The sequence below is a fragment of the Hyperolius riggenbachi genome, chromosome 6 (genome assembly GCF_040937935.1).
Source record: "Hyperolius riggenbachi isolate aHypRig1 chromosome 6, aHypRig1.pri, whole genome shotgun sequence".
NCBI classification, from domain to species: Eukaryota; Metazoa; Chordata; class Amphibia; order Anura; family Hyperoliidae; genus Hyperolius; species Hyperolius riggenbachi.
In genome coordinates this window covers 45584912-45606988 of record NC_090651.1, presented here as the reverse complement: position 1 = coordinate 45606988, position 22077 = coordinate 45584912, and the positions used below count along the sequence as shown (strand labels likewise).

The 22077-nt window shown below is 47.8% G+C and overlaps 1 protein-coding gene across 2 annotated transcripts in view; it reads left to right on the top strand.

The window, feature by feature from the left end:
* The window catches only part of TYW3 (tRNA-yW synthesizing protein 3 homolog), a 41273-nt gene extending 21286 nt beyond the window's left edge, over positions 1-19987 (top strand). For both annotated transcript variants that reach the window (XM_068239211.1, XM_068239212.1), the window contains 4 exons: positions 5505-5603; positions 6805-6876; positions 9254-9387; positions 19542-19987. In XM_068239211.1, the coding sequence (XP_068095312.1) occupies positions 5505-5603; positions 6805-6876; positions 9254-9387; positions 19542-19743 (507 nt within the window). In that variant the 3' untranslated portion in view covers positions 19744-19987. The remainder of the gene's footprint in view (positions 1-5504; positions 5604-6804; positions 6877-9253; positions 9388-19541) is intronic.
* The last annotated feature ends 2090 nt before the right edge of the window (positions 19988-22077 follow it).

Genomic DNA, 22077 nt, shown 5'->3' with positions numbered 1-22077 from the left:
GGAGGCTTCCCATTGCCCCCATACAACTGGGGGGCCGCGGGGGTCCCAGGCACTCTCACCGCCTGGAACCCACACAGCGGCACCCCGGAGGTGGAGGCCAGGGGGTGCAGGCGATCTCCCCAGTGTGGCCAGCGCCGGGAAGAGCCGCATGAACTAATTCCCGCAGGGCGATTGTTTTGCGGTTTTTGGTTTTGACCCTGCATATTTAGGCATGCGAAAGCAAATGCTTATTTGCATGAGCAATGTCTCGTGATTAGCCAATAGGCCAAATTTGCAAAGCCGGATTTGTCAGGTTCACTTGGTTGATGCACACATGCTTTTTCTCTGATTATAGTTAGCATTGCATTTCTTTCTTCTGAGGGCAGGTAGTGAGTGGCTTGTTTTAGGAGGTGAGAGCCCTGGAGCAGGCTATTTGCGCCTGTCCGCCCCTTATGTGTCGCGCCCAGGTTATGCGCATATAGCAGAATGCAATGGACGTTGAGGTAAGTGCCTGTTTTTAATTCTAGGAGGTGTGTGCGGGCGGCTCTTCCCGGCGTTGGCCACGCTGGGGAGATCGCCTGCACCCCCCAGCCTCCACCTCCGGGGTGCCGCTGTGTGGGTTCCAGGCGGTGAGAGTGCCTGGGACCCCCGCGGCCCCCCGGTTGTATGGGGGCAATGGGAAGCCTCCTCGTGGCGCCCCTGGATAGTGCTGTATAGCATGAACTAATTCCCGCAGGGCGATTGTTTTGCGGTTTTTGGTTTTGACCCTGCATATTTAGGCATGCGAAAGCAAATGCTTATTTGCATGAGCAATGTCTCGTGATTAGCCAATAGGCCAAATTTGCAAAGCCGGATTTGTCAGGTTCACTTGGTTGATGCACACATGCTTTTTCTCTGATTATAGTTAGCATTGCATTTCTTTCTTCTGAGGGCAGGTAGTGAGTGGCTTGTTTTAGGAGGTGAGAGCCCTGGAGCAGGCTATTTGCGCCTGTCCGCCCCTTATGTGTCGCGCCCAGGTTATGCGCATATAGCAGAATGCAATGGACGTTGAGGTAAGTGCCTGTTTTTAATTCTAGGAGGTGTGTGCGGGCGGCTCTTCCCGGCGTTGGCCACGCTGGGGAGATCGCCTGCACCCCCCAGCCTCCACCTCCGGGGTGCCGCTGTGTGGGTTCCAGGCGGTGAGAGTGCCTGGGACCCCCGCGGCCCCCCGGTTGTATGGGGGCAATGGGAAGCCTCCTCGTGGCGCCCCTGGATAGTCTTGTATAGCATGAACTAATTCCCGCAGGGCGATTGTTTTGCGGTTTTTGGTTTTGACCCTGCATATTTAGGCATGCGAAAGCAAATGCTTATTTGCATGAGCAATGTCTCGTGATTAGCCAATAGGCCAAATTTGCAAAGCCGGATTTGTCAGGTTCACTTGGTTGATGCACACATGCTTTTTCTCTGATTATAGTTAGCATTGCATTTCTTTCTTCTGAGGGCAGGTAGTGAGTGGCTTGTTTTAGGAGGTGAGAGCCCTGGAGCAGGCTATTTGCGCCTGTCCGCCCCTTATGTGTCGCGCCCAGGTTATGCGCATATAGCAGAATGCAATGGACGTTGAGGTAAGTGCCTGTTTTTAATTCTAGGAGGTGTGTGCGGGCGGCTCTTCCCGGCGTTGGCCACGCTGGGGAGATCGCCTGCACCCCCCAGCCTCCACCTCCGGGGTGCCGCTGTGTGGGTTCCAGGCGGTGAGAGTGCCTGGGACCCCCGCGGCCCCCCGGTTGTATGGGGGCAATGGGAAGCCTCCTCGTGGCGCCCCTGGATAGTGCTGTATAGCATGAACTAATTCCCGCAGGGCGATTGTTTTGCGGTTTTTGGTTTTGACCCTGCATATTTAGGCATGCGAAAGCAAATGCTTATTTGCATGAGCAATGTCTCGTGATTAGCCAATAGGCCAAATTTGCAAAGCCGGATTTGTCAGGTTCACTTGGTTGATGCACACATGCTTTTTCTCTGATTATAGTTAGCATTGCATTTCTTTCTTCTGAGGGCAGGTAGTGAGTGGCTTGTTTTAGGAGGTGAGAGCCCTGGAGCAGGCTATTTGCGCCTGTCCGCCCCTTATGTGTCGCGCCCAGGTTATGCGCATATAGCAGAATGCAATGGACGTTGAGGTAAGTGCCTGTTTTTAATTCTAGGAGGTGTGTGCGGGCGGCTCTTCCCGGCGTTGGCCACGCTGGGGAGATCGCCTGCACCCCCCAGCCTCCACCTCCGGGGTGCCGCTGTGTGGGTTCCAGGCGGTGAGAGTGCCTGGGACTCCCGCGGCCCCCCGGTTGTATGAGGGCAATGGGAAGCCTCCTCGTGGCGCCCCTGGATAGTGCTGTATAGCATGAACTAATTCCCGCAGGGCGATTGTTTTGCGGTTTTTGGTTTTGACCCTGCATATTTAGGCATGCGAAAGCAAATGCTTATTTGCATGAGCAATGTCTCGTGATTAGCCAATAGGCCAAATTTGCAAAGCCGGATTTGTCAGGTTCACTTGGTTGATGCACACATGCTTTTTCTCTGATTATAGTTAGCATTGCATTTCTTTCTTCTGAGGGCAGGTAGTGAGTGGCTTGTTTTAGGAGGTGAGAGCCCTGGAGCAGGCTATTTGCGCCTGTCCGCCCCTTATGTGTCGCGCCCAGGTTATGCGCATATAGCAGAATGCAATGGACGTTGAGGTAAGTGCCTGTTTTTAATTCTAGGAGGTGTGTGCGGGCGGCTCTTCCCGGCGTTGGCCACGCTGGGGAGATCGCCTGCACCCCCCAGCCTCCACCTCCGGGGTGCCGCTGTGTGGGTTCCAGGCGGTGAGAGTGCCTGGGACCCCCGCGGCCCCCCGGTTGTATGGGGGCAATGGGAAGCCTCCTCGTGGCGCCCCTGGATAGTGCTGTATAGCATGAACTAATTCCCGCAGGGCGATTGTTTTGCGGTTTTTGGTTTTGACCCTGCATATTTAGGCATGCGAAAGCAAATGCTTATTTGCATGAGCAATGTCTCGTGATTAGCCAATAGGCCAAATTTGCAAAGCCGGATTTGTCAGGTTCACTTGGTTGATGCACACATGCTTTTTCTCTGATTATAGTTAGCATTGCATTTCTTTCTTCTGAGGGCAGGTAGTGAGTGGCTTGTTTTAGGAGGTGAGAGCCCTGGAGCAGGCTATTTGCGCCTGTCCGCCCCTTATGTGTCGCGCCCAGGTTATGCGCATATAGCAGAATGCAATGGACGTTGAGGTAAGTGCCTGTTTTTAATTCTAGGAGGTGTGTGCGGGCGGCTCTTCCCGGCGTTGGCCACGCTGGGGAGATCGCCTGCACCCCCCAGCCTCCACCTCCGGGGTGCCGCTGTGTGGGTTCCAGGCGGTGAGAGTGCCTGGGACCCCCGCGGCCCCCCGGTTGTATGGGGGCAATGGGAAGCCTCCTCGTGGCGCCCCTGGATAGTGCTGTATAGCATGAACTAATTCCCGCAGGGCGATTGTTTTGCGGTTTTTGGTTTTGACCCTGCATATTTAGGCATGCGAAAGCAAATGCTTATTTGCATGAGCAATGTCTCGTGATTAGCCAATAGGCCAAATTTGCAAAGCCGGATTTGTCAGGTTCACTTGGTTGATGCACACATGCTTTTTCTCTGATTATAGTTCAAATACGTCTTCATCCTAGCACCTTCTGGGTCCATGATCTCTACATAATTGGCGTACGAGAGGAAATGGCGCAGGAGACTTGGCCGCGGGATACAGGCTGTATGGCTTATCCTGCTCCTGCACAAATTCCCATTGATTTTAAATACTATTCCCCCTCCAGGCCGCCATGGATGGTGGGGAATGAAATAATTCGGCTTCCAGCAATTGCTGGAAGCCGAATTATTGTGTCTTATAAGTAACTTCAGCTCCTGTGCTGGAATGGCAGTGTTCACCATAATTGGCCTCCATTCTCAATGAGTTAACAAATTCAATAACAAAATGTCAGAACGTGACCGAATGTTGTACAACCATGTTTACATTCACAATGTTTCCCACCTGAAATTACCATTTGCTGAAAAAGTGCGTGGAAAAAAAGTGATAAAACCACTGTAGCATGCTGGGGAAAAAAAGTATTTTAGAGGTAAATTCCATTTAAAAAAATATGGAATTCATAATGAAAAATGGTGCATTGTTTCATTGTTCGTTAACTTTTTTTTTTTTTTTTTTTTTAATCTATTATTATCACCTGTCACTATTTTTCTTTTCACACCAGTTATATGTATTCTAGAGCCTTTTGAGCTGTGTTTCATGGACTTTTTCCACAGAAAATAATATTTTACACACTTACGGTATTCTGCATTTTTACCAAACCTTTAAAAGGTACCTGAGACTGGGAGGGAGAAAAAAATCTATACATACCTGGGGCTTCCTCCAGTCCCCTGCAGGGTGATCGCTATCTCATCGTCTTCCTCCGCCGGCTGCATGGTCCGCACTTGACCCCGGAAAGTCCTCCAGTTGGGGCTGTCGTAGTCCAGCCGTGCGTGCTCCCCAATTGCGCTCCTGGCGACGGGATTGTTCTGCAACAGGAGTGCGCTGCCGGGGCTGCACATGCGCACAACGCTCAAGACCGGAGGACTTTTGGGACCAATGCCGTTTCCTGTACAGCAGTTGCTAAGTCTGACAATATAGTATGTTAGGCCCAGTGCACACCAAAAACCTCTAGCAGATCTGCTAACGCTAGAGGTTTTTGAAGCAGATTTCAGACGATTCTAGTCATGTTTAGAGAGGTTTTCTAAACATGCCTAGCGGTTTTGGAGCGTTTTTGTGTAGCAGATGTCTTATATTGTCACAGTAAAGCTGTTACTGAACAGCTTCTGTAACAAAAACGCCTGGAAAACCGCTCTGATGTAGCGTTTTTCAAAGCGGTTTTCTACTTTCCTATACTTAACATTGAGGCAGAAACGCCTCAAAAATCTAAAAAATGCTGTCGTTTGCGGAAACAACAAACCGCTCCGGTGTGCACCAGCCCATTGAAATATATTACCCAAGCGGTTTTCTATCCCCAAGAGTTTTTAAAAACGCTCATGAACCGCTCTGGTGTGCACCAGCCGTAAGTGAGTAGGGAGGCTGGATGCTACCTTACTATTTTGGCAGTTAAATTTGCGTTCATGAACTGCTTACGTTTTTTATTGGAGTGGTCCTTTAACTCCATTGTTATAGCGACTCAGACTGCTCCCAGTTGACATCTGAACGACGTGTCTGTGTTACCTGTTCTCTCTGATCAGCCAGATTTTTTTTCCCTTTATTGATTTTCCCAGGGATTATTACTTGATGTTCTTGTAAAAGTCCCCAGTGCTATATCACTCATGGAATTATCACAAAGTGAACTGGTCACTGGAGGCGTTCTATTGCATGAACCTCAGAAGAAGATTGAGTGGACATTCCTAGCAATGTTCTCGGATTGGTTTTACTTGTTCCCTGGCGTTGCTCTGTATGGATCTTCACATTACTGTCATGTCTTATTATTAAGCTGCTTTGTCTTCCGTGTCTTCAGCTTGCAGCTCTTCCCAAGGCCTCAGGAGACGCGGTGCTGAAGTTCGAGCCCTTCGTCTTGCACGTCCAGTGCCGCTCGCTGGAGGATGCGCAGCTGCTGGTGAGACAGTTCACATACCTCACAACTTTTAGAGATACGAAAGAGAGACACTTAAGCCACACCCCTAATCACATCTCCGGCACACCCCTAGTCATACATACCATAAAGATTTCATGAGAAAAATATGCTGTTTTATAATTTATACCAAACTGGTCTTTTATATCCAGGTCCATTTTCCCTCATATTAAAGTTAAAAAAATAAGAATATAGGGATTATCACTATCGCAGGACATGCAGCAGTTTGAGTGCGTTAGCGCTCAATGGAAAGTATATAAGCACTGCATAAATCGCTTATCAAAGCAATGATGCAGCGCTATGGGGGGCCAAGCGATTGCGATTAAAATAAAACTTTAAATACCCGTTGTCTTGATTTCCTTCTTCCGTCCTAGCTCCGCCCCCTAAAGGAAGAGGTCACAGGCGCTTCTCTGATTGGTCCTAGAGAAGCACCTATGACCTATTCCTTTAGGGGACGGGGCTACGGTCGGAGGAAGGACAGCAGGTAAGTATAATAAAGTTTTATAAAAAAAAAAAAAAAAAAAAAAAAGCAAGCGCTGTACAGTTTACTGTATGTGCTGTACAGTAAACTGTACAGTGCTTCCGATTTGCGATTCGTTGTTCTTAAATAAAACTTTATTATCCTTCTTCCATTCGTGTGCTGGGGAATCGCTTTCGCAATCACACTAGGAATCGCTGCACACAGCGCTGCAGCGATTCCTAGTGGGTTCCAGGCCTGACTCTGTAGGAGGTACAGCATGAATAGCTGTAGTGTACTGCACTGCAGGGAACCCAGTGTTGGACTCGGGGACAATAGAATGATCGAAAGTGCAAAGGAGAATTCCAGATTGTGGTGCTGGAGGTGGGTGTTGCCTGTATAATAAGAATGCTCATCGAGAAAGTTATCTTTCCATCTTAGCTAAACAAGCTTTGTTGTTTGTTGTTTTTATACCGGCAATTTACAGCAGCTATTTTAAAATCGAATACAGGCCACTTTTGCAATCTGCCACAAATCCAAAGTGCCCCGGTGGAAAAGAGACGCTGTAATTACCATGATAATTGTGCTTTTGCGATCGATGAATTGTGAAGATCCAAAAACACGATCGCTAATGCAGTCTGTGCAAAAGGGCCCTCACTCCATATACAATATAGAGATTTTTTTTGTGCACTTCCATTGTTGACACTCTTTGTGTTCCCATTCCTGCAGCACAATGTAGCCATCAATTCAGGATTCAGGAATTCTGGCATCACCGTGGGAAAGAAGGGTAAGATAATAATGGTGAGTATTGCTCCACCTTGTGGTAATAAACGGAATGCATCTGAGTTACTGGCATTGTAAATCTCTGTGTAACTGCTGCAAGTGTATAGCTCTTAAAGAGAACCTGAACTGAAAGTAAAAAGTCAAAATAACCATACACGGGTCATACTTTCCTCCTGTGTAGTCTACTCCCCAATCTCTTTCTCCTGTCCTGCGTCCTGTTTGTCCACTGTGATCAATGGAATTCTCCGTCCTACATTTTGAAAATGGCCATTACCCCATAACAGATTCCTGCTCAGCACACTGTTAAACTGTAATATGACCCACTTGGCCATAGGGAAACATGGACATTACCTTGCACATTCAGTTGTAACTGACAGCTGCTGATATTTAATTGACAGTAACTGGTATATTTCAGTTCTGACAAAATATTCTCAGAACTAGAAGGGATCACTGTAAGAAGAAAATGGTGAGCTTCTGAGAGGAACTGACGGTGAGGTATGTATGCAATATTCATGTGCAGCTATGTCATGTGTTTATTTTAAATCATTTTCCTCACTTCAGGTTCCCTTCAAAGAGGAACTCTAGTGAAAATAATGTAATAAAAAAAGTGCTTCATTTTTACAATAATTATGTATAAATGATTTAGTCAGTGTTTGCCCATTGTAAAATCTTTTAAATCCCCGATTTACATTCTGACATTTTTTACATGGTGACATTTTTACTGCTGGCAGGTGATGTAGCTGCTGCTTGCTTTTTTTGGCAGTTGGAAACAGCTGTAAACAGCTATTTCCCACAATGCAACAAGGTTCACAGACAGGAAACTGCCAGGAGTACCACGGTCCTCAGAGCTTCTTGTGGGAGGGGTTTCACCACAATATCAGTCATACAGAACCCCCTGATGGTCTGTTTGTGAAAAGGAATTGATTTCTCATGTAAAAGGGGGGTACTATTCTGTTAGCCGGGCGCAACTGAGATAAGTAATGTACCAATTCATGTTTTTACTGGCCGTCTTGCTGCGGCCAAATGTTTCAAAAGTGAGGTAATTTAATTAAATTAAGCCGGCGGCAATGTAACAGACGAAGCCGCCAGCTTCGGCTCTGCCTCCTCTGCATGAATCGGTACATTACTTAGATCAGTTGCGCCCGGCTAATGGAATAGTACCAAAAGGGGGTATCAGCCACTGATTGGGGTAAAGTTAAATTCTCTTTAACTGCCAGTGTATAACTGCTGCAAGTGTATAGCTCTATACTTCCTGTGTGTAACTGCTTCAAGTCTATAACTCCTAACTGCTAGTGTGTAACTGCTGCAAGTGTAAAGCTCTATACTGCCTGTGTGTAACTGTTACAAGTGTACAGATCTAGACTGCCTATTTGTAACTGCCACAAGTGTATAGCTCTACTTTTTAGGTTATTAAAGAAAACCTGAACTGAAAATTAAAAGTCAATATAAGCATACACAAGTCATACTTGCCGTCCGTGTAGTCTACTCCTCAGTGTCTTTCTCCTGTCCCACGTCCTGTTTGTTCACTGTGATCAAGGGAATTTTCCGTCCTCCATTTTGAAAATGGCCATTACCCATAACAGCTTTCTGGTCAGCACACAGTTAAACTGTAACATCGCCCACTTGAGCCATAGGGAAACATGGACATTACCTGGTACATCAGTTTTCCTCTCAGCTATAACTGACAGCAACTGATATTTTACTGACAGCAACTGATATATTTCAGATCTGACAAAATGTTGTCAGAACTGGAAGGGATTATTGTCAGAAGAAAATGCTGAGCTTCTGAGAGGAACTGATTGCAAGGTAACTATGTAATGTTCATTTGAAGTTACCTCATGTGTTTATTTTAAATATTTTTACTCAGTACAGGTTCCCTTTAATGTTTTATTGTGTCTGCTTAATGACACGGTCTTTAAAGTATGCCAGAGCTAAAATCAATGAACTATTGACCTTTTTTATCTCTTCCCTGCTTTTAGAAGTTTTTCTCTGCCAGGAATGAGTTTGATGTCTGTAATGTCTTTATAGTAAGGATCACACTAAGGCTGACCGGGGCACAAGTGGAGAAAAACTGTCACTTGCATTCCTAAATGTCTTTCAGGTAGAGAAAGAAAAAAAGGAACACAACATAGTTATTTGTATGCTTTGCACTGTACATACACACGTCTGTCTCATCCTGTCACATGTCCCCTCGGGTACATCCCAGATTATATGACAGCACAGATAAAATAGAACTCCAGTGTCCAGCTATAGAAATGAGACTTTTTAGTGTGGCCAGATGGGAATCTAGTTCCTTGCTTATACAGGAGATCCCGACATCCTCCAGTCTAAATTGTGGCTTTATTGCTCCATCTGACAGTGGAATGACTGCCTGAGGTGTTCTGTGTATTTCCAGGCTGTGCGGAGCACCCATTGCCTGGAGGTGCCTCTGAGTCACAAGGGGAAGTGTTTAGTGAGCAATGAATACATTGAATATTTGGTGCAAACAGCCAATGGGAAGATGGAGGAGAACAAGAAGAGGATTGGCAGGTAATACTTCTGCCCAACTGTTTATTGCAGATACATAATTACAATATGTTGTAAAAAGCTCATGGTAAACCAGAACTCCTAGAAGTGTGTAACGGGCTACAAAGGACCAAAAAGCCCTCTTACTAATATGTTTTGTCTTTTTAAAAACAAAGTGCATGTTGGGTTAGTTGGCTTTGTACAATTCACAAGCTCACACATCATTTGCATTCCAGCAGATCTGGAGGTGTGGTTAGTTTACAGGGACAACAAAGTTTGATTTGCATATTCAGTAGTGATGCATTGTGGGAGATGTCATATGCTCACTCCAACCTGAATTATTGCAAATTCCTTCTGTTTTAAGAGGGCAAACTTTTGTTTTGCATAGCATTTTAGTAAGAGGGCTTTTTGGTCCTTTGTAGCCCCTTACACACACCCATTAGAGTTGTGGTTAACCATGAGCTTGCTGGGCAATCTGTAACTTTGGTTGCTTCAACTCCTACCCCATAGGGCCACATTAATCCATGCCATGCACTGATGAGAACCAAGCAGTCTGAAACACTCTATGTATGCTGGTTTAGTGCAGCTCTGTAATATTAACAAGGTGACATATCGTTGCAGCGGTTTTGGAGGTGTGTTTAGCTTACAGGGGCAACAAAGGATGATTTGCTTATTCAGTAGTGATGCATCATGAGAGACATATGCTCACCCCAACCTGAATAAGTGTAAATGCCTTCTGTTTTACCCTTTAGCCAACCGCGTCACGCCAATTATCGTAAAGTCCTGGGGCTCTGATTTGCAGGAGATCGCACGCAGGCTGCAGGTGCATCTCCTGCTTGGTGGGTGGAGCGGAGCTCCGCCTTCAGTCTCCGAGCAGTGATCGCTGCTCGGGAGACTGTTAGATAGCGAAACTGCCGTCTATTTACCCGTACAGCGCTGCAATCTACAGCAGCGCTGTACTGGGGACAGCCGTGTGACACAGTAGCGATCCACTGTGATAGGCTGGCCAGGGGAGGGAGGGAGGGTAAGAAAAAAAAAAATACAATAAATATTAAAAAAAACAAAAACCTAGGGGCGATCAGACCCCACCAAGAGAGAGCTCTGTTGGTGGGGAGAAAAGGGGGAATCACTTGTGTGCTGAGTTGTGTGGCTCTGCTGCCTGGCCTTAAAGCCAAGGTTTAACACTGTGGTCCTCAAGTGGTTAAGAAGGCAAACTTTTGTTTTGCACAGATAAATAGAGTCACTAAGAAATAAGTGATTGCCTGTGTTGAGGAGGAGGTGCTCATACTGTACATATAGTAGTTTTGAACTTAAAGTGTATGGGAACCCATATTTAAATAAAAAAGTCAGATACTCGCCTAAGGAGAGGGAAGCTCTGGGTCCCATAGAGCATTCCTTCTCCTCTCCCGGTCCCAGTTGTTGCGCTGGCTCCCCCGTAGCGGTATTCAACAGTTTCGGTCAAATACCGCTGTTTCCCCGCCGAAGGGAGGCTTCGGAAATGCTTTGGGAGCCTAAGTGCTCCCGAAGACGGGCCGCTCTACACTGCGCACGCCCGAGCGCCCACTATGACGCACTCGCACGTGTGCAGTATGGAGCCGCCTGTCGTCGGGAGGACTCGGCTCCTGAAGTCTTCCGAAGTCCCCTCGGCAGCCAGCGCACCGGGGCCACCGGGAGAGGAGAGGGAAGTCTCATTAGGACCCAGAGCCTTCCCTCTCCTTAGTGAGTATCTGACTTTAGTTTTATTTAAATATGGGTTCCCAATAACTTTAAAAAGGCCCTGAAGTGAAAATAACATAATAAAATCACTTATTTTTACAATATTCATATATATATCGTAACTTATTTAGTCCGTATTTGGCCATTGTAAAATCTTTCCTTGCCCTGATATACATTCTGAAATTTATCACAGGCAGCAACATCTATAGTCTTGTCAGCTCTGTGGAATGTTCGGTTACTGAGAGTTCTGAAGCCAGTGAAAATAATGACTGGTCTCTCAGAAGCCTCTGGGAGTAAATTTCCTCATAGCTAAACAGCCTAGGTTACGTCTCACTGAGAATGCGGGGCTACATATGAATATTCAGAAAACTTGCTGCACATTAACTTCCTGCATCTCCTACAAGCTTATAGGACAACTGAAGTGAGAGAAATAAAGGCTGCCGTATTTAGTTCCTTTTAAGCAATTCCAGTTTAAACCCTGAACAAGCATGCAGTAGATCAGGTGTTTCTGACATTATTGTCAGAGCTGACTGACAAGATTATCCACATGCTTGTTTCTGGTGCTATTCAGACACTACTGCAGCCAAATAGATCAGGCAACTGGTATTGTTTATAAGGAAATTAATATGGCAGCCTCCATATCCATCTCACTTCAGTTATCTTTTAACTGCAGACAAGTGTAAGTTCAGGCACAACCCACCCCACTGCATAATAATAAAAAGCATTAAATGAACCACTTCCTGTCTGCCTATAGACAATATAAAGCCGGCGCATGCACAGGATCCCAGCACCACAAACTCTCCGCCAATCACCCCCTGCCCTCCGGGGCACCCGCAGGTATTATTGAATTTTTGCCACTGTTAACCACTTGATGACTACAGCGCTAACCCCCCCTAAAGACCAGGTCATTTTATGTTGTGCTGGACTGTGCAGGCTTTTCAGCCTCCTGCACAGCCCAGCTTAGGTGCCCAGCGATCGGACTCGCCTCCTTTTTTTTGTCCCTAAGGGGACATGCCGCCGGAGGGGTCCGATCGCTGCAGCAGTTTTTTTTTTTTTTTTTTTTCTTGTGCCTCTATGAGGCTCTCTCTCCTTCCCTCTTCCCTCCTCCCCTCCGGTGATTAAATTGGAACAGGACGGCGATCCGTCCTGTTCCGCCTCTCATAGGCGTCAGCCTATGAGAGGATGGTGCTCCCCGGCCAATCAGAGGCCGGGGATCGCCGATCTCGTACAGCGCTTCGGCCCCCGGCAGCGTTGTACGCTTGTAAACAAAGGAGATTTCTTTCCCCTTACGTTTACAAGCAGCCTCCTAGCCGCGATCGGCAGCTAGCAGGCTATTCACGGCTCCGTGAAGTGGCAGGGAACGATCGCGCATGCGCGCAGCCGTTCCCTGGGAAACTGCAGCCCAGGACTTGACGCCAATTAGTGTTAAGCGGTCCTGGGGCTGCCGCTGCGGTCACGCCCATTGGCGTGAGGCGGTCGTAAAGTAGTTAAATTAACATTTATAAAACACTAGCAGACTCAAGCCCATTTAAAAACGGGCTCTAGGGTCTGTGTTTCTCGCCGCTGCATGTTGCTGCACACACTTGTCCGCCCGCTCACACACCCGCCCGGCTCACTGGCCCCGCCCTGTCTCAATGGCTGTCTGAGTCCGTGCTGCGCACATGTGCAGTAGCAAAAAGCACGGACCCAGCTACACAGAGACAGCACACGCAGGGACACAGGGGTTTTATTATAGAGGATTCTGTTTGCATTAAAAAGTTAAAATGTCCATTTTGTTGGAAGTGCAATAACCTGGCAATTAGATTTACATTTCTGAAAAGGTTAGGCCCCGTTCACACTTGCGGTTTTGCGAAAACCGAACCGGATGTCCGGACCGCACCGGAGCCGGATCGGACCTGAACCGTACGGTTCCTGTCCGGATCCGGTCCGGATCCGGTCCGGTTGCATACGGTTTCCGTGCGGTATGAACACGGTTGCGGTCCGGATCCGGATTCTTAAAGCGATAACAACCTGTATAAATACCTGGGGTTCTGGGAGGTCAGCAGAAGCTCTGGGGTCATTGTTGGAGACAGCTGGACGTGTGGAGACCATCCTTGGATACAGAGACAGCAGTTGGGACCATGGATCCAGTCATTTTTTACGCTTATTACCTGGGAATTCTCTCCTTCCTGTTGTTTACCTACTACTATGTGGGGAGAAGGCGTGCTCCTCGCAGGAGATGGTGGGTGCACCCTCTACTAGCCAGGAGGCAGAGGAAGGGAGAGTTCCAGGCCCTCTACCGGGACCTCAGACGACACCCACAGAAGTTCTACAGCTACACTCGGATGTCTATTCCCCTGTAAGTATATAGGCCTAAATACACCAACCCCCACCATTCCTAAACACCCCACCCTCACCCCCACAACACCTCATCCCTGTATAGCTAGCTAAACACACCACCCTGACCCCCACACCCCTGTATACCTAGCTATACACTACACCCCCACCCTCCACAACACTCCCAAACCTCTGTAAACACACCTCCCCCATCCTCCACCCAACACCTTGTCCCACAACATACTTTACAGCTTCTTCCTTTACATCTCCTGACAGGTTTGATACCCTTTTGGAGATGGTGAAGGATGACCTTAGGAAGAAGGATACCACGTTCAGGAGAGCAGTCACACCACAAGAACAACTACTCATCACACTGAGGTATGTAAAAACAAAATTTTTTATTGCAAAAACAACCACTTTCCAACATGGAAACATTCTTCCAACATGGAAGACAAAAAAATAACATATCTATGGTATAGCCCAGTCAGTTTTAAGGAACACCAACCACCAACTTTGTGCTGGAAGAGTTGCAGGGCATAGCTGCCCAAGTGTCTTTCGGGGACACCAGGCCCTAATAAATTGAAGTGCTTCAAAAACCTAACCACTGGCACAGGACCCTCTGAGCCATGGGTGAAGGACACAGGTCAGTGAAAAGGCTAGGCCTCTCACCGACCAGTCAAGGTGTCCTTCATCCATGGCTCCAAGGGTCTTGTGCAAGTGGTTAGGAACAAGAACAAAGTGAGGAGCAAGAGGAACCGATGGCAGAGGAGCAGGACTACAGGTAGTGTCTTTTGGGGACAAAAGGCCCTAAATTATTATTGCTTCTAAACCTAACCACTGGCACAGGACCCTCTGAGCCATGGGTGAAGGACACAGGTCAGTGAAAAGGCTAGGCCTCTCACCGACCAGTCAAGGTGTCCTTCATCCATGGTTCAAAGGGTCTTGTGCAAGTGGTTAGGAACAAGAACAAAGTGAGGAGCAAGAGGAACCGATGGCAGAGGTGCATGACTACAGGTGCAGTGCAACAGGCACAAGGTTGTGACCCATGTAGTGTCTTTCGGGGACACCAGGCCCTAATAAATTGAAGTGCTTCAAAAACCTAACCACTGGCACAGGACCCTCTGAGCCATGGGTGAAGGACACAGGTCAGTGAAAAGGCTAGGCCTCTCACCGACCAGTCAAGGTGTCCTTCATCCATGGTTCAAAGGGTCTTGTGCAAGTGGTTAGGAACAAGAACAAAGTGAGGAGCAAGAGGAACCGATGGCAGAGGTGCATGACTACAGGTGCAGTGCAACAGGCACAAGGTTGTGACCCAGGTAGTGTCTTTCGGGGACACCAGGCCCTAATAAATTGAAGTGCTTCAAAAACTTAACCACTGGCACAGGACCCTCTGAGCCATGGATGAAGGACACAGGTCAGTGAAAAGGCTAGGCCTCTCACCGACCAGTCAAGGTGTCCTTCATCCATGGCTCCAAGGGTCTTGTGCAAGTGGTTAGGAACAAGAACAAAGTGAGGAGCAAGAGGAACCGATGGCAGAGGAGCAGGACTACAGGTAGTGTCTTTTGGGGACAAAAGGCCCTAAATTATTATTGCTTCTAAACCTAACCACTGGCACAGGACCCTCTGAGCCATGGATGAAGGACACAGGTCAGTGAAAAGGCTAGGCCTCTCACCGACCAGTCAAGGTGTCCTTCATCCATGGTTCAAAGGGTCTTGTGCAAGTGGTTAGGAACAAGAACAAAGTGAGGAGCAAGAGGAACCGATGGCAGAGGTGCATGACTACAGGTGCAGTGCAACAGGCACAAGGTTGTGACCCAGGTAGTGTCTTTCGGGGACACCAGGCCCTAATAAATTGAAGTGCTTCAAAAACCTAACCACTGGCACAGGACCCTCTGAGCCATGGATGAAGGACACAGGTCAGTGAAAAGGCTAGGCCTCTCACCGACCAGTGAAGGTGTCCTTCACCCATGGCTCCAAGGGTCTTGTGCAAGTGATTAGGAACAACAAAGTAAGGAACAAGAGGAATCAAAGGCACAGGTGCAGGACTACAGGTGCAGTGCAACAGGCACAAGGTTGTGACCCAGGTAGTGTCTTTCGGGGACACCAGGCCCTAAAGTTCAAGTCCAGCAAAACCAAAAGTTCCCTGACATGGTCATCTGAACACCTCAGAACCTTGGTTGAAGGAGATGGGGCAGGGAAAAGGTTGGGCTAAAAAGCCCTGTGATGGTATCCTTCCTCCGAGGATCGGAGGTATTCAGAGGAGCATGTCCAGGAACAATTTGACTTTTTTTTTCAAATTGTATCGGCACCACTACTAGAAAAGGTGGGAGTTGCTGCCTGGAAATCTGGACTCTCTTGGGTGCTGGTCGTGGATGAGCTGGACCCTGACAGCGGTGGCCCATATTGACTGCCTCTGTAGCCGGTGTATATCTGTGATGATTGCCAGGTGGGCACCGCTGTTGGTTGTGGGGGTCTAAAAATTGGTGGTTGCAATAATGGCGTGTCCATGTGCTGTTTGATCACCTCCGCAAAGTGGAATGGCACGCCATCATGTTTTGGGAAGGCACCTTTTCCAAATATGGTATTAGAGACATCACAGTGTGAAAACACGGGTGTGCCTGCAATTTCAGTAGTTCCTTGCTTTGTTGATGCATTTGCTGCATCATGTTCTGCAGCTGGCCCACCGACTGATGATGCTGCGCACGCAGTTGGTCGATTTCTCCTCTGTGCATCTCATGCATCATTTTAAGCTCGTCCCTGTAGTGCCCATGTACAGCGTCGAGCTCACATTGCAGTGAAGTGATGTGGGACTTGTACTGCTCCATGATATGGCCCCTGTCCTCATCTTGCAACTGCCGGGTTATGAGAGTTTGGTGGCCCTCCTCCTACTCCTCTCCTCGGGGAAATAGGTTACATCGGCGACGTCATCATCCACCAAGCTCTCCTCACTGCTGAACCGTGCCTCCTGGGTCGGTTCCTCTTGCTCCAAATTGTCTTCAGTCCTGTAGATAAAAACAATATTTATTGGTGTGCCAAACAGCATGTGGCGTCAATTCACAGAGCTAGCAAACACTAGCAAACACTTTATCAACCGTTTCTACCAAACATTTGATAAAGCTTGTGAGAAAAGTTCGCTAGCCATGGGAATTGAGGCCAGTTTATAGCAATACATGGCCGAAGTCATGGTAGTAAATGAGCTCTCAGTTCCTGCCCACAGTAGTGGTACTTACAGTCTAGGTTCCAGGCTTGCATTGATGAAAGACAATTGCTTGGCAAATTGGTAGTCTTTTTGTCGCTTTCCCCCGCCACTGCCACTTCGTTCGGCAAGTTTTTTCTTCCGTAGCCATTTCACGTATGCATCACGTATATTGCGCCACCTTGTCTTGAACCTTTCTCCTGTAACGACATGAAAAATTGATTTCGATTATTTCTCTTGTAGGTACATCGCAACTGGACAAACATATACATCGCTACATGTCACATTTCGTATTGGGAAGAGCACGGTGGCAGGCATCGTCGTGAGGACTTCGAGGATCCTTTGGACGCGACTGAGGGCCAGATACATGCCTGTGCCAGACACCACGAAATGGGAGGAGATCGCCCAGGGCTTCTGGACCGAGTGCAAGTTTCCTAATTGTGTTGGCGCACTGGATGGGAAACACATCCGGATTCAGAAACCCGTGGGGAGTGGCAGCCATTATTTCAACTATAAAAAATACTTCAGCATTGTTCTAATGGCAGTGGCAGATGCGGACTACAAGTTTGTGTACGTGGACGTGGGGTCGTACGGTAGTTCCAATGACTCTGGAATTTTCCAGCGTACGACCCTTTGCCGGCTGATGGAGGAAGGCAGACTGCGTCTCCCCCGTGACAGACCCTGGCCTGGGACAAGGGCACCGGCCTACCCCTATGTGTTTGTGGGGGACGAGGCCTTCGCCCTGTCCGACCATGTAATGCGTCCGTACCCAGACAGGGGACTTGATGCCAGCCAGCTACACTTCAATGCTCGGTTGAGCCGTGCAAGGAGAATGGTGGAGTGCACATTTGGGATCCTGGTGTCAAAGTGGAGGGTGTTCCACACGCCCATGCTGCTGAAACCGGGCAACGCAGTTGTCGTGGTGAAGGCAGCATGCATCCTCCACAACTTTGTGCGGCAGGAGGAAAGAGAGACTCCGGAACCCCCGAATGTGCTTCCACTAATGCCCCTGCGGAGGTATGCAACCAGGCCAAGGGTAGTGTCACTGCGGAACAGGGACCAACTGAGACTTTATTTTACCACACCACCAGGACGAGGGTGAATGTTTGGTTTTTAATATGTTTTGTTGAAATGTGTTTATTTTGGAGTTTCAAGTTTTTAAGTGATTTTAAATGTCTTAATTTTTTACAATAAATTGATGTTTAATAATTGGTCATTGTGTATGTTTTATGTGCACAGGTGGGGTACATCGCAGGTGGGTGGGAGACATCACAGGTGGGTGGGATACATCACAGGTGGGTGGGATACATCACAGGTGGGGTACAGGTGGGTGGGATACATCACAGGTGGGTGGGATACATCACAGGTGGGTGGGATACATCACAGGTGGGGTACAGGTGGGTGGGATACATCACAGGTGGGTGGGATACATCACAGGTGGGTGGGATACATCACAGGTGGGGTACAGGTGGGTGGGATACATCACAGGTGGGTGGGATACATCACAGGTGGGGTACAGGTGGGTGGGATACATCACAGGTGGGGTACAGGTGGGTGGGATACATCACAGGTGGGTGGGATACATCACAGGTGGGTGGGATACATCACAGGTGGGGTACAGGTGGGTGGGATACATCACAGGTGGGGTACAGGTGGGTGGGATACATCACAGGTGGGTGGGATACATCACAGGTGGGGTACAGGTGGGTGGGATACATCACAGGTGGGTGGGATACATCACAGGTGGGTGGGATACATCACAGGTGGGGTACAGGTGGGTGGGATACATCACAGGTGGGTGGGATACATCACAGGTGGGTGGGATACATCACAGGTGGGGTACAGGTGGGTGGGATACATCACAGGTGGGTGGGATACATCACAGGTGGGGTACAGGTGGGTGGGATACATCACAGGTGGGTGGGATACATCACAGGTGGGTGGGATACATCACAGGTGGGGTACAGGTGGGTGGGATACATCACAGGTGGGTGGGATACATCACAGGTGGGGTACAGGTGGGTGGGGAACAGGTGGGTGGGCAACACGTGGGTGACACAAATCCATAGCAAAAGTGGAATACATCACAAGCTAACCACAAGCCCCCCCAAAAACTTCTAGTCAACATACCCTCTGTGCCTTGCTGTCTCTTGCTCAAGTGCTCAAAGTCCTCCACATACAGATTGGCAATTTTTTTCCACAGGCCTCTGCATTTTTTGATGTTGCTGTGGTCCGCATCCCCTTGTCCCACAGGGCTGGTACCTGCTGCACCTGTAGGATGAGGTCTTCTGATGTGTAGGGCCTCACCCCCTCGTTATCAGACATATCGTCAGACATGTTGCTGCCAAACAGCTCCAGCATGAAGTCACTGCTGCTCCACTCTGTGAACGCTGGTGCCATGTGGTCCCCATCCAAAATGGCCACCATACCATAGAGTCAGCATAGGAAGTGTGGTATAACATCCGGTTTTTATAGCCAGTGTGTTGTGCGCTCTCCGGTTCTCATTGGTTTCCATTGGCCGGATGCAACATTCCGGCTCCGGTCCGGATACGTCAGCCGGACCAAAAAATAGCGCATGTTGGAACGGACGCCGGAGTCCGGATCCGGTCCGGCTCCGGTCCGGACGAAACGGACGCATGTGAACGGTCGCATAGACTTTCATTGCTATGCCGTGCGTCCGTTTCGTCCGGTCCGCATGCGGTCCGGCTCCGGCACGGCTCCGGCACGGCGATTCCGGATAGCAACCGCTAATGTGAACCGGGCCTTAGTTGTACTATGCAAATGTTTCATGCTTGTGTTGTGAATTAGTATACTTTTGTAAATTGATTGAAAAAAAATGTTTCTAAATATGAGGCTTCTTTTAACTATTCGATAATGTATTGAGAATTTGTCCTGCACCAACTCTGATTCTCCTCAAGGTGGCGCTGTTCACTCTGTTATTGCTTTGCAGATTCTTCAACTGCTTGCAGGCCGCTCTGCAGAAGAGAGGCGCTGTGAGTGAGAGTGAGTGCATGGAGAAGGAGAGCAGGTCGGTGTACACTCGCCGGAGGAGGAGGCGGGAAGCACCTGATGACCAGCAGGGTGATCTGTGTGAAGAATCTGTGGAGGATCCAGAGACAAGTCTATCATTCCTTCACATGACAGAGACATAATACTTCCTGTGTAATCTACCTCCACACCCAACTGGAAATTTACAGGAGAGACATTTCACATCAAGGCCTTGTATTCCTGTATGGAGTTGAAGGAGGACTAATGTTGAAAAATGACAGTATCTAAAACCCTGTATTTTACATTTGCCATTTGCTATGAATGTATGAACTTCAGGGCCGATTCCAGGATGCAATGGGCTTTAATGAGAACCTGAGCTGGCGTTGTTTTGTAAAAAAAAAAAAACATAATCGGGGGGGGGGGGGGGGCGGGTTGTAGGGGGGTGCGAAGCCAGATCAGGTAGTGTTCTTCACCACCACTCCCCGACTCCTCTGAAGTATGTAATGGCTTACTGTCAGGGGTCATGACACTGCATACAGAGTTCTGTGCTCTCATCCGAGAAGTACAGAGCTCAGAAAGGCAGGGAATGGGCGAGGGGATAGGCAGCAAAGGGCCATTGAGAGGAGGGAGGGGGCGTTCCTGACGCCCAGAGTGGGCATTTTGCCGGAGTGCCTTTCTTGCAAGGGACGCCCCTTTCCCCCGAGATTGCCGACAAGCTGCATGTCGGCAATTTTGGGGGGGCCACAGCCTGGAGCATGGGGGGGGGGGGCAAAAACCGGTGTGGAGGGGACACAGAAGGATAGCATAGAGCAAGGAACATGCCTTTGTGTTCATCTGCCCCCTCTAGATCTGCCTCTGGTACACTTTAAGGAGGAACCGTAGTGAAACTAACATAAAGAATTAAAATGCTTAATTTATTACAGTATTCATTTATGATTAATTTACTCAGCGTTTGACCATTGTAAAACCTCTCCTCTCCCTGATTTATATTCTGAAATTGATCACTGGCGGTGACATCTTTAGTCCTGCCAGGTGATCTCTGCGGAATGTTCGTAACAGAATCTCTTCACTGCGTTTGTTCCTGCAAATGTTTTGGGCAACTGCAATTTACACTTAAGGATCTACATCTAAATTCCACTTTAAGTTGCTAATAGAATAAAGTCCTATTTTTCAAGTTCTGAATGTGTAAACAGAACATCATTTTTACTGATTGCTTTAAAATGGTATTGAAGTTACATTATGCACATAATAAGTTCAGAAACCTGTTGGGGCCCTGGTGCTGGAGGGATTAATGTTTACAAGGGGGAAAATGCATCCCTACTAATGCTTCATACACACTTGAGATAAAAGTCTTTGGAAAATGAAAGATCACAGACTAATTTTACCCCCTTCCATGTAGTATGAGAGCCATACTCTACACAGTCTATTCTATGGAGCTGCACTCCCCAACAAATAAAATCTTTGCAGGATGCTGCACACAAAGATGGCCCGTACACACTCAAAAGATCATTATCTGCAAAAGATCTGTTCCTGCAAAATATCCATTCCATGCAACATGCATTCATAGTCTATGAGATCTGCAGATCATCATACACACTTGGTTTAACAGACAATCATCTGCAGATCATCTGCAGATCAGATTCAACAGGTTGGATTTTCAGATCTGCAGATGATTGCCAGATATGCAGATGAAGTCTGTTAAACCAAGTGTGTATGATTATCTGCAGATCTCATAGACTATAATGCATTTTGCATGGAATGGATCTTTTGCAGGAACGGATCTTTTGCAGATAATGATCTTTTGAATGTGTACGGGCATCTGTGTGTGCAGCTTCTTGCAAAGATTTTATCTGATGTGGAGTGCAGCTCCATAGAATAGACTGTGTAGAGTATGGCTCTCATACTACATGGAAGGGGGTAAAATTGGTCTGTGATCTTTCATTTTCCAAAGACTGTTATCTCAAGTGTGTATGAAGCATAAGTTCCTTTTTCTTTTAAGCTCCACCCTGTGTGTCTTTAGCAGCCGAGAAAAGGGCCATTTTGTAAGTCCTCCATGAATCTCATCCATTCATCTTACTTGATCGCCCACCTTACCTGCCCCCTCCTCTGCTAATGTTGCGGCAGAACATTCTTTACATCATTGGCAGCTCAAACAGACAACTTGTAATGGAACAGTGCATGCTGCTGAACAAACAGTTACTGGTGTTCTGCAGTCACGTGACAAGTAGTGTACAGAGAGAAGAGTTTAACCTGTAAGATGCAAGTTAAATTACATAGAATACCTGTGTGCCATATAAAAGAAAATGGCTGTTACTTTCTAATTGACCGTCGTATGATTCACTGTGTCTGTCCATGTAATCATGGTGCATGGCATAGTTTCTGATGTATCCATGACCTGGTTCTGTGCAGTGTCAGTGAAAAGGTCATGTAGGATGAGATTTTGCATTGTTACCTCAGCGCACTTATTCAAAACAGACATACCTGAAAGACTTCCATAT